We start from the raw sequence: 12,806 nt of genomic DNA on the forward strand, positions 1-12,806 counted from the left end.
ACCACTTCTTCTTTTTTAAAAACGGAAGTACAGTGACACCTTGCTTGTTGAATGGCTCCAAGCTTGAACTTTCTACCCCTCAAACAGCTAAGTTGGAAAAAGTCTGCTTGGTGTTTGTAACTTTGCTCAATAGTTGAACCGAAAATCCAACCTGAAAAAACCTGTATGGGCTGAGAGGGAGTTGTGTGTCGCATCTTGACTCGGACACAAAGGGGTGACACTTCAGTCTCAGCACTGCTTTTGTCTAGACACACACAGTGCTTGTGTTAGTGCGTTCAGACCTTTACCACTGGGCTTTTTTGCCCTTTATTATTGCATAAAATATTGTAGCCATGGCTCCAAAGCAAGTTAGTGACACCAGCAGTAAAGCTAAGAGGAAAACAGTAAGAACCATGACAGAGTAAAAGAAAGAAACCATTGCAAAATTTGTTAAGGTCCTGGAAAAATGAGTTTATAAGTGTAACTTCTGGGCCTCAGAACCACTTATGGGTTTTCCATTATTTCTTGTGGGAAAAAAAAAGTTCAGTTCTAAAACTTTTCGGTGTTCAAATACAAACTGGGAACAAACTGGGTTCGACAACTGAGGTATCACTATATGCAAAATTGGTATACTTTAAAAAGTTACCCAGTTCTTATGGAATAACATATTATCCCAGCCATAAACTTCATGTTTCAATTTTAAAAAGATTAAAAAATGAGCATTCTTTTCTTCTAGCCACCCTCAGGAACACTTGTGTGAGGAGCCTGACGCCCAGCCCACGGCTGAGGGCACCAATCTGTCTTGTCAGCACTGAGGGGAAGGTGACCGTCCCTCCTCACCCAGTTCACTTTCTTAGGCTTCAGTTACTCAGGGCCCACGGTGGCCAGAAAATACTCAATGGGAAATAATGAGTTTTAAATTTTATTACAGTTTATTGTTATAATTGTTCTACCTATCACTGATTATTGTAGTAATCTCTCATTTTGCTTAATTTATAAGCTTTATTACAAGTAGTTTCTACTGCAAAAACATGGCGTCTAAAGGTTCAGGACTATCCACAGTTTGAGGACCCACAAGGTCTTGGAACAGATCCCCTGGGGAGATGGCACCACTGTACACTGTGGAAGAACTCCACCCGTGCTTCAGAGTTATGGTCATCTGACATCAGCTTAGAGAGAAAGAAGAGCAGTACGGTAGGAGCCAAAGGAGAAAAAGCAAACAGGGGACAAAGGGCATTTAAATGACCAGCTACTTATTAACTTTGAAAATGCCAATTTGCAAGTACGCGCGTGGGTGTATTATCATACTTTTCTTTCCAAATGCCTTTCCAAACGTGTGAGCGCTTCCGTTTCTCCTCCTGGCCACACTGCAGAGGGTAAGCCATCAGTATCAAACCCTGGTAGGGAGGAAGAGCGGGAGGGGGGGAAGGAAGGAAAGAGGGACAGAGAGAGGGACAGAGGGAGGAGGCGGGGAGAAGGAGAGAGGGAGGGGAAGGAAAGAAAGAAGAGAGGAACAAAGAAGAGAGAAAGGAAGAAAAAGAAAGGAAGGAAGAAAAGAAAGGGTACATTATTCTTCTGAAATAGAAACCATTCTTATTTAACCACAATAACTGGGAAGACAAATTGCTTTGCACAAAACTATGGAAACGATAAAAATGAACAGACAGGCTGGACAGGCCCATGCTTACAGAGGTAGGGCTCGGTTCCGACTCCAGGGCGCACGCACATCTTAGTGTGGTAACAACGGACCACACACTCACAGAGTGCATGAACAATGTACCGATGTATCACCTATTTTATGAGTTTTCTTCTTTTCACATTATCCCTTTCCCTCTTAATGCACACTACTTTATTTGACAAAATCAGCGGTGTGAATGTTCTGAGCTTCATGACTGATTAGCTCTTGAGGTCCACTTGCAGCCTGCTTACACCTACCAAGCTCTTCCAGGGAGGGGACCCCGTATTTCTCATCATGGTCATCAGCCAGAGGAGTCATGCACTTTTCTATCACTTCTGCAGTGATCGTCTCCACTGGGATCTCCAGGGGCTCCATTTTGCTGATTAGTGTCTGAAATCTCTTGTAAGTCAGAGGTGGCTGTCCCCCATTGAGTTCTATGATCCTATGAGGACAGTAAAATGCAGTGAAAAATGACAATAGTCTGGTCAATAAGCTCCGAAAAGGCTTAAAATCAGAAAATAAAATGTATCACTTAAGACTTAGAATGTTAGTTTCTCATATGACTAGAAAATATATTCACAATGCTTAATAAGCTTAAGGTCATTCTCTGTACTTTCTAGATTCCTGATGGGCATCAAAAACAGACACTATGCCATACTAAACTCAGTAAAATGAATAAACTCAGTAAAAAGAATATTAAGGACTTAGAGGTGAAAAAACATCTAAACGCTAAATTAGTCTAAAGGCAGTAACAGGAAATTAATATATATATAAACATGTAAAAAATACATTAAAACACAATTCAAGGACTCTGAATCACTGATACAAACTAAACCAGGCTGACAATTACACCAAAAAGTAATGAAGTTCAAGCCTAGACTGGGCAATTTAGAAACTTAGTGAGACCTTGTCTCAAAATTAAAACAATAAATCTGATGCTGGTTAAAAAAAAAAAAAAAAAAAAGGGAAGGGAGAGAGAGAAAAAAAGAATGTACATGGATCAATTCCCCACTGTAAATATATACTAATAAAAAAATAAACAAACAGGCCGGGTGTGGTGGCACACGCCTAAAATCACAGCACTTGGGAGGCTGAGGTAGGAGGATCACTGTGAGTTCAAGGCCAGCCTATACTGCATAGTGAAACCCTGTCTGAAAGAGGCAAAAAAATAAAAAAATAAAAAAAATGGGCTGGGGATGCAGCTTAGTGTGAAGGCTCTGGGTTCAATGCCTAGTACAACAAAACGAAACAAGACCAAAAGCAAATCCTACTTGTCTAGGTCATATAACGTATGAGAGATTCGGACAATGACTTCCACACCAGCTTCCATAGCCAGTTTCTTAATAGCCGCATCCCGCTCCTTTCCAAAGGGTTCCGAATCATACTCGATTGAGAGTTTAGTAATATTCCACTCCTAAAACGAGAGAGAACGACAGTGTACATCAGCTGTATGTTTTTTTTTTCTGCTAACAGTAAGTGAAAAGCTCAAATCTATACACCAAAGGGTTACACACATATCAAACTTGGGAGTATGCAGGAAGGAAACAGTAAAACATATCAAAGAAACGTAAGTAACTAATCTATTCTCGCGGATTCCAGGTACTTAGCTAAGTACTAAGCAATCAAGATATGCTTGAAACTAGCTCTTATGTGAAATATGTTTGGGTGGCACTATATTTTTTCAAATTACTTAGAACTATATTATCTCATCACAACCTCAAAACAACTCAGAGAGAATCTGGCTCTTTGGTTGCTCTCCTCACTTTGCAGATAGGATTATTTTTAAAGAATGGAAGATCTGCTCGAAGTCAGACAGCCATAACACCTGCATGTATGTGCTGATTCTAAGATTTGACAGTAGATACAGTATTACCTGCTTTGCTGAAGTACTGCGCAAATATTTTATTTCTGATTAAAAGATGTTACCTGTGAAAAATCTGGACATAGTAATAACAGCAGCTACTTATTGAAGGTCAGGGGCAATACTAATAAAGTTCTACACATGTGATTTTAAATGAGACCACAGCTTAAAGGAATTAAGTGATTTTCTCAAGCAAGTAGTATAGGTTTTTAAAATTCTGAAATCTACTCTAACTAATCTCAGAAATAAAACCAACCTGTAACTCTACCATTATTTAACTGACTATATGACAACACAATGTAATTCTCCAACTCTATGTATTAGATAAGGGCTGTTCCCCCCCCAATTTTTTTTTTTTTTTGGTTTTTCTCCGGTACCGGGAACCGAACTCACGACCTTGCGCTTGCCAGGCAGGCGCTTTTGCCGCTGAGCTAAATCCCCAGCCCCCAAAAATGGTTTTTATCATTCACCATAAATATCTGCTATTCTGTTACTCATTTTTAGTTTAATTCTGTTGAAGTCAGATAATTTATGAGATTTCAGTCTTTTGCAGTTAACTGAGTGTGGTCTTTCTTGAAAAATGCTTCCTGTTCACTAGGAATCAGTGTGCGTGCTGTAGCTTTTGACTTTAGTGTTCTACAGATACCGAACTGACTGACACTCTTGTTCATATCACTTGTCCTTTATTAGCTTTCATACTTTCTATCACTCACATGGCAGAAGGAGCATCCCTACCTCCCCTGGAAAGGCAGAAGTTGTGGGCTTACTTGCAGGAGGCCTAGCATTTGGAACTTGAACAATGTTTTCTTTGACACTTGTTCAAAACAAGTTATAGAAACAAGCAAGGACATGAACTCTACCTTTCGATGCAAGAGCAGCAAAACACTGTGGACTCAAGGTGCCGCACCTCAGACAGCTGCCTGGCCCTCCCACTTCTTGTTTGCGCTGATACTACGTTACCAGGGAGGCCTCCTGTGAGTTCATACAGAGCAGCGGCCCTTTGCAGCGCGGACACTCACTGTCACGTATTTTATTTCTCTCCGTGGCACCCAGCACAGCCTGACCTTCCATGTTCACCTATTTGTTTATGACCCATCTCCTTCCCACTACAGCATACGTTCTACAAAGGCAGGCACCTTCCTGTTCTCCTCAGTGTCGTCTCTCCCGCACCTCGGACACTGCCTTGACACGGCAGGCGATCAGTCACTGTCTGCTGCATTCATTCTCCCACGCATGCGTTACGCAGTTACAGCAAGGCCCAAGTTACTCCACAAGCATAATATAAATGTAATGGCGAAATGTCAGTGGCTTATAGTTCTTTTATTACTTTGTTTTCAACAAAATATTTTACCATGCTTTGCTGTGCTCATCTGTAAAGATTTCAGGCACATGGCTGTTTCTTGGATGAGAAGTCTTAAACTTTTAATATTTTTAAATTTTTAAAATTCTGTTTAAAATAAAAATATTACGTATATATTCACTATGTACTTGTTCTCTGAAATGAGCACTTCACGCTGTTCATCCAGCGTTTCTGCAGCACCTGGAACGGACATGGTCTCAGCAGCCTGTCAGCCTGGCATCAGATGTGGAAGACGCTGGATTTGACTGCATCACAGCAACTTATGTAACAAACCAATAATCACAGTGCCATTCAAGTTTACCCTGGTTAGTGGCATTTCTTCAGGAAAGACAGAAAGAAGTTAAGAGACAGGGCCATTTTGTCACCTGTATTGTCAGAATTAGGAAAAAATCTGGTAAAAAACTCCTAAGCATGCCAGACGTGCATGTGTACACTCGTGTGAAGATGCTCTGGTCTGTTTCTATATCCATCAACAGAAGCAGAATAAAGACATGGAACACCGAGGACAGGTGAGGACTGGCGGGGCCAGTAGCACTGCCGCCGCAGCCACTCCTCCCAACCACATAATAACCACGTTCTCAGGTCTAGACCAATGCCTCTCCACTGCGGAATCGGGACAGTCACCACCAAACCGTCCTTCTGGACTCCGCTAGAATAGTCAAACCAGACACCTACTGAATGCACTGGCCACAGCCTGACCAAAGAGTCTTTTCCCTCAGAGAAGCTGCAGGTGACATCGATGGTCAGAGGTAGGGAGACCTGCTTTTAAGTGTGTATCTTTTCAGACTTTTTTAAAAAAGCACATGTATGCAGTATCTCTAAACAAAAAAAAAAAATTAATTCAATAAAAAAGAAATTAATTCTATCTATGGCTCTAAATAAATAAATCTGCAAGGAAATTTTCCTAAATGGCATTTTATATAGATTAACGCATTTAGCTGAAGGAAAAATAAAGTGTCCTATGTGCGTATTCACGTGTCTATACTTTCTGTCCCTTGTTAAAACCAGTCCCTCTGCCAAACTGCCAAGACAAGACGTATCTAAGCGCATTAGGCAGTTTGAGCCAATAGTGCTACTCTGCTTAGGAGAAATTTTAAAACAAAAAATACAAAAGACAAGCTGGCTTGAAAAAAGTTTGTTCAAAAATAGGTAAATAAAATTTTTGTTATGTTCTACCAAACAAAATCCTTAGGATTAGTCGGGTGTGGTGGCACACACCTGCAGTCCCAGCACTGGGGCGGGCTGAGGCAGGAAGATCATTGCAAGTTCCAGAGGAGCCTGGCCTACAACATGAGCCCAAGGCCAGCCTCAACTGCATATCGAGACCTTGTCTCAAAAAGATTAAAAAAAATCTTTAGGATTTATTATTTCACATTTACCAAATGGATTTAGAAACCGGGGTGAAGCAATCACACATGCACACACGTAAAGTACTGATAAACTATTTCATTATTTCGATACACTTTCTTCTTAGAACTCTTCCATACACCTAGAATACATTAGACCCCCACTTACAAGAGTGGAGAGTCTTACTGGCCAACGCTGCTACATTAGCCATACCCTATACAGCAAATGCTTCTGTGAGACTGGCAGAAAAGAAAGGCCAGGGATACTTATTTGATTCCTGCACTGATGATGTTATTCAGCAAAAAGACTGGTTCTTTTCTGTAGTAGAAACAGAAACTCTTCTATTATAAAAATATGAATCAAACACCTGCAAAAAAAAAAAGCAGATACACTACTAGAAGTTCTAGTAAATAGGGAGGGAAAAACATAAAAAGGATAGGCAGTAAAATCAGTGTCTGGTGTGAGCACTTCCTGAATTAATAGCACCGTTTTGAACAACTCATTTAGTCTGTCTAGGTCTAACTTTTTTTCCATCTGGAAAAAAAGGGGAACCAATGGGTTGCAAAGATTCTACCAGCTTAAAAAAATTAACTATCACACTACAATTCTGCATTACTGGTAAGATGTCAATGGTTATAACCTTTTGACCCAGAAGGTCCTCTTCTAAGAATTACCCCACAAATACACCAGCACATGTGAGAAAGATGAGAACTGGCAGGCCTGATTGTTCCCCAGTATTATCTGTGTTTACAGCAGGGCTGTGGGGGAAAAGTGTTCAGCAGAATATGAGTTAAGGAAACTGTAGGGTATCGGCCCTATGGAATACCATGGAGCCATTCCGAACGCTAAAAAAGCAACACGGAACAATCTCCAAAGCACACGAGTGCACGCACAGAGGAAGGCACAGGAACACACACAACACGTGGGCAACAAAGGAGCACACGCACACAAACTCCGGTGTAGGTAAAGAATTTTCTAACTGGACACAAAAAACCTGGCAGGAGCTGCTGCTTCTGCGAGGTAACTAGCAATTTACTGAACATATTATCTTCTTTGACAAAGATTATTATATCTTCAAATTACCTTGAACAGCCGGGGAAACACATCTGCTGGCTGTCCACGAATCACAAATAGGCGAGAATTTAATTTTCGTAGATTGGCGTCGAGATCCTCAAGACACTGAAGTAAAAATCTAGGGTAAAGAAAATATTAAAATTTTTAAAAAGATATAAAGTACTGCAAAATCAGGTTATTGTGTAATCTGAGATGTCAACCCTATCTTTACTAATATATAAATTACCATTCCTAGAAAACAAGGTTTTTAAAAATGATAGTATAAGTTTCCCAACATTTTCATGAAGATCTGAATTAAGTCACTAATATTCATTAAACAAAAGTTACTGTTAAACTAGAGGCAGTGGGTGGCTATAATCCCACTGCTCTGGGAGGCCGAGGCAAAAGATCTCAAACTCAAACCCAACCTGGGCAACTTACTTGTGTCACAATGAAAAATTAGCTGGCACACGCCTCAGTGCAAAGGCTCTGGATTTAACCTTCAGCACTAAAAACAAAAAGCCAACAAAACACAGAAAAAAACATGATAGCAAAAATTTAATTTGTGAAAATAAAAATTATGTTGAAAAAATCAAGGCAATTAAATGAATCGAGTTTATTGTTTAAACATGATATTTCCTATATGAAAATGACTTTTCATATGTAAAGACCACCTGCGAAATAATGCAAAGGGGGCCGCGGGCAGCGCTCAGGTGCAGAGTGCTGATCTCCTGTGGACAGCCCGGGAGTGACTCCAGTGCTGTGAACAATAAAGACAGGAAACACCCCATCGATGATTCTCACAGTGAATAATTAAGAACATGAACACTTTGCAGGGGACACTAATTTCCTACGAGAGAAATCGTAACACCCACTCTCATGTTTCTAATCTAATTAGAAGGCCTTTTTAAAGGAATAAATAGATGCTGCCTTACATGGCATTAATGTGACTGTAGAGAACATGAGATTAATGTTTTTTACAGATTTCCTGCAGGCTGCAGACTGGCGTCCACACAGGACAGGCTCTGGGACACTCCTGCATGCCTCCGGCTGTGGCAACCCACCGTCTCGCAAGGTACAAGCTTACTGAGCCTTGCTTTAGTTTTCACCTAGATTCTGCTGCTCAGAGAAACATACCTTATTTCTTCTCTACTCTGCTTCTTGTATGTTCTCACACTTGAGATTCGCTATGGCCCTGCCTTTTCCACAGACCATGTTCCACTGAAGAGGGGCTGTGTCTCACTTGTGAGGAGGGGTGGGTAAGAGGAAAGAGAGGATGCCCTCCAGAAAGGCATTCTCCGGCACGGTAGCCAAGGGCCATGCACAGTCATTTATCTCAGTGAGCGTGTAAAATATAGTTCCTCCGCACACTACCCACATTTCAAGGCCTCAACAGTGAAGTGTGTGGACAGCACAGATGTGAGACGTTTCTATTGCTGCAGAAAGTTCTACTGGACAGGACTCTTCTAATTTTATTCTCTTTGCTCACTCTGATCTCGCTTCACCAAAATTCTTGCTGTTGTTTTCCAAACACCACTATAAGGGGTACCTTCCGCCTCCAAAGCCACCATGTCTGTAGCTTGTAGAGTAACAGGTCTGCACTCATGCGCATGTGAAAGACATTCCACCATTTCAATTTAGGAAGCCTCATGGGATTTCCAAACTAACAGAGGAAAACCCTTTTTATTTTCATATTATTTATACTTCTTCACATCCTCTTTTTGTCTTGATTTGCTGTTTCCTCTCTCACACCTGATCCTGATCCTGATCCTTACCCCAACTCCCAACTCCCAACGTGCAAATACTGTGCGGTGAAGACAGCTGTCAGATGCACGGTATCATCCAAGCACTTGAGCTTCTGAAAGTTATCCACAACTGCTGATAACTTGCCATGTCTGCTGATGTTTGTTGCGAAGCATCTAATTTGATATATTTGCTTAGCAAGAGAGTTTTTAGACAGAACAAAAATTAAGAAGCTGCATGGCTAGAATTTTATCTTTGCTTAAATTGGAATAGTACAAAACTAAAATCCTTGAGAGGTCATCCAAGACAAAGATAATCCAACTTTGTGGTGCAGCAGCAGTTTCACCTTCTTTACCAAACCTGGGAGTAAGTAACAAGAGTTCTTCACGTTCAACTTTTTGGGAAATGTTTCTATGTGGTACCAGGGGTAAGATGGAAAAAGAAAAACCGCACAAGGACATGACGAATTCATAAAATGAACAATTTAGTGTGGATTAACTAACAGTTAACCCTTTATTTTCCCTTTCTTATTCACAAGCTAAGTAAACATTCTTAATGCTTTGCAGTAAATTTTTACTCCATTAACCAAACAAATTTCCAATAGGAAATAAGGACTGAAGTAATGTGTCACAATGCAAAGCTCTGTAGCCTAGGAATTATTTTTTATCACTTTAGGAAACAGTGAATAGAAGCTTCATTTAAATATGGAGTGTTTCTTGCACAGATGTCACTGATTTTCTTCCACATTGATGGTTTTACTCCACAGATACGACATTTTTTTGTTTTTGTTTTTTTTGAGACGGGGTCTCGCTGTGCAGTTCAGGCTGGCCTTGAGCTCACTTTGTAGCCCAGGCTGGTCTTCAGCTTGTAATGATCCTCCTGCCTCAGTCTCCCGAGTGCTGGGATTACAGGTGTGTACCACCACACCCAAACAGATAAGACATTTTACATCTCTGATTTCACACAAAAATTACATAGGTATAGTAGACTCAAATATAGGCACTTAATATACTTTGTACTCAAATATTTTAAGTAAAAATATCAATAAGAGGAGAAGACTGTAACACTGTCCTTTGCAGCTACTTATGCTTCTATATGCAAAAGAAAATAACCAGAAGGATATGTATCAAGCTATTAATGATATCTACCCTTGGGGAGGGGGTAGAAAACAAACTTTTTTCAAACTTGAAAAAGTTTAACATTTATAATCAGCATATATTCCTCTAAAGTAGAACAAAAATGAGATACACAGTCTCTACTGTAAACCTGGACTACTATATGCTGAACATCTTTTCAATGGTATAAATTTTCAGTTTCACAGTATTCTACTGCGAAGGCATTCCATAATTACACTGTCTTTCAGTCAGTCCTGGAAAGTACTACTCAATTTCATCTGTAAAACTGGCACAGTAACAGGATTCATCAGTATTTTGTGAGAACAGAATGAATTAACACAGGAAGTTCTTGGAACAATGTCTGCGCATAGTAAGCACTATTATGTAAGTGTTACTTGTTACTTGTTAGCCCCTCCTGCCAACCCATTTCTATTTTAGCTACAATAATTCCAGTTCTTATCTCTTGCTTGTATTACTTACTGCAGTGTCTCAAAACAGACCTGTCCACCAACAATCTCTGTCCCCTGTAATCCATTTTAACACACACTACCATCTTCCTGAGGCAGGCCTTCCTGTACAAAGGTCTTCCAAGACTCATTCCTTACATAACAAAGAACGAATTATTTTCTTGGCCACTAACCTAGGGTTCCAAGCCCCTATTCCTCCCACCAAGCCAAAGTATTTCTCTTTTTTCCTCAACAGTCAGTCTTCTGGAATTTCTCCGTGCTCTTTCCTGGCTTGGAATACCAGTCAATTCCCACCTCTTCTTAACCTTCTAAATCTGTCTTACAGCTAAAAGTCTATCCTCTGAATTGTCAAAGAATATACTGTACCTAATCCAAGAGAAATTATCAAATTGTACTTCATATATATCTGTATCCTATGTGACACAATTTTCTGTAGCCTGTCTTGGCTTCTCTATTTGGCAAACAAATCTTATCATATGCCTTTTACAACTTGTTGGAAAGATTGGAAATAGGATAAAATAACCTAGTAAGGTTGTCTTATATGATTGTTTAAAGGATTATAAACAGCACAAAATCATCTAGTAGAATCCCTAGCACCTGGAAAATACTGATTAAACAGAAGCTACTATTATTTTCCCTTAAGAATAATTTCTATTTTTGAAAAAAAAAATGCATATTTCTATAAGGAAATAAGGAGGCACGAAAACAGAAAACAATGAGTGGGATTCCTACACCTATACAGACTCACTGTGAACACACAAGTCCATCTGAACGTGACTGAACCAGTGACAAGGCCAGTGTCAGCATGGATGTATACCAGTGCCCCTTGGTATACTGCGGTTCACTTATGGTGGCTTCACTATATTGCGGGCTTTTAAAAAAAAATACAGTGCCCATATAGAATTTTACATGTTGTTAAAATTACGTAAGTTGAAGAGTGTAGAAAGTGCTTAAGAGCATACGAAGTGTTTATAAGAGGGAAAAAGGTTAATAAGAGAGTGAGACAGGTTTATAATAAGCGTGTGAAGGGTTTATAAAGCCTTAAAATACACATCCATAATAAAATGAATATAACGCCGATACTTCACAGATTATCACCTATCACGGGGGTCTCTGGAATGTAATTCCTGAGATAGGTGAGGGATCACTTGTATTGACAAAAGGTACAGAGCAATTAGGCCTCTGAATCAACTCATCTCCGTAATTCTTCCTCGGAAGCACCCTACAAAATCTCCAACAGCCTAGGATGAAAGTATCAACCCAAAGATAGGTGCAATTTCTTTTCAGTGCTAAATGAAAAATGTAACTTGAAAACTGCAAAATTTAATCCTTCATGTTTTGCTCTCAGCTAAGAAATCTCTGCATCCAAATTCAATGTGCTCCAGAGAATATACCAACTTCAACTTTTACATATGCTACGTGCCATGAAAGAGGCATTCAATACTGAATGAAATGAAAACATATTCCATTAAAATATATAGGGAACGCTAGGCATGGTGGTGCATGCCTGTAATCCCAGCACTCGAGAGGCTGAGGCAGGAGGATGGTTTTGAGTTCAAGACCAGCCTGGGCTACAAAGTGAGCTCAAGACCAGCCTGAACAGCATAGCGAGACACTGCCTCAAAAAGACCAAGAAATATCTTTACATATAGGGAGTAATTTCAGTGAGATGTATCTTTCAGACCTCCCATTTGGCATATGATATATATATATATATAATATATATATATATAAAATATATATATAATGTATATACTGTTTTCTTGAACCTCACTCATTTGGAGGCTCAGCTAATAATGCTACTATCTGCTACAGATTGGTTTTAAATAGGCCAAACAGTAGTACAACTTATTATATCCTTCTAATAATTGTATACGTTGACACAGTTCTCATGTTGTTTGATTACAACCCTGAATACATATCACTTTAAAATAAACTGAAGAGGTGTTAGGTGAGAAAATGTATTTCTTTAAACACTAAAAACATTTTTTCCTCCAGAAATCACCGCTTATTTCTATTATAAAACCAGCTGCATGCAATAAGGTTTCTTGTACCACCTCCAAAAGATGATTTCAACATGAATCAACAGAAATAGTTTCTTAAGTAGGTCATTGCTATAGCAACCACTGGGCGGTTTAGTATACTCCCATAACAATGACCTACTTTCTGGTCTGTGCTAGAACAGCTTTATATAACTAGTATT

General features: G+C 39.6%; 1 protein-coding gene across 1 annotated transcript in view; it reads right to left on the reverse strand.

Moving 5' to 3' along the window:
* Positions 1–12,806, reverse strand: part of Cry1 (cryptochrome circadian clock 1) — a gene marked incomplete at its 5' end in the record, with an annotated part of 63,438 nt that overhangs the window by 9,838 nt on the left and 40,794 nt on the right. Inside the window, 4 exon segments of the mRNA XM_005374636.2 lie at positions 1,288–1,376; positions 1,915–2,099; positions 2,929–3,071; positions 7,309–7,417. Coding sequence (XP_005374693.1) covers positions 1,288–1,376; positions 1,915–2,099; positions 2,929–3,071; positions 7,309–7,417 — 526 coding nt within the window.

The sequence above is a fragment of the Chinchilla lanigera genome, unplaced genomic scaffold, assembly GCF_000276665.1.
Source record: "Chinchilla lanigera isolate Chin_1 unplaced genomic scaffold, ChiLan1.0 scaffold00004, whole genome shotgun sequence".
Lineage (NCBI taxonomy): Eukaryota > Metazoa > Chordata > Mammalia > Rodentia > Chinchillidae > Chinchilla > Chinchilla lanigera.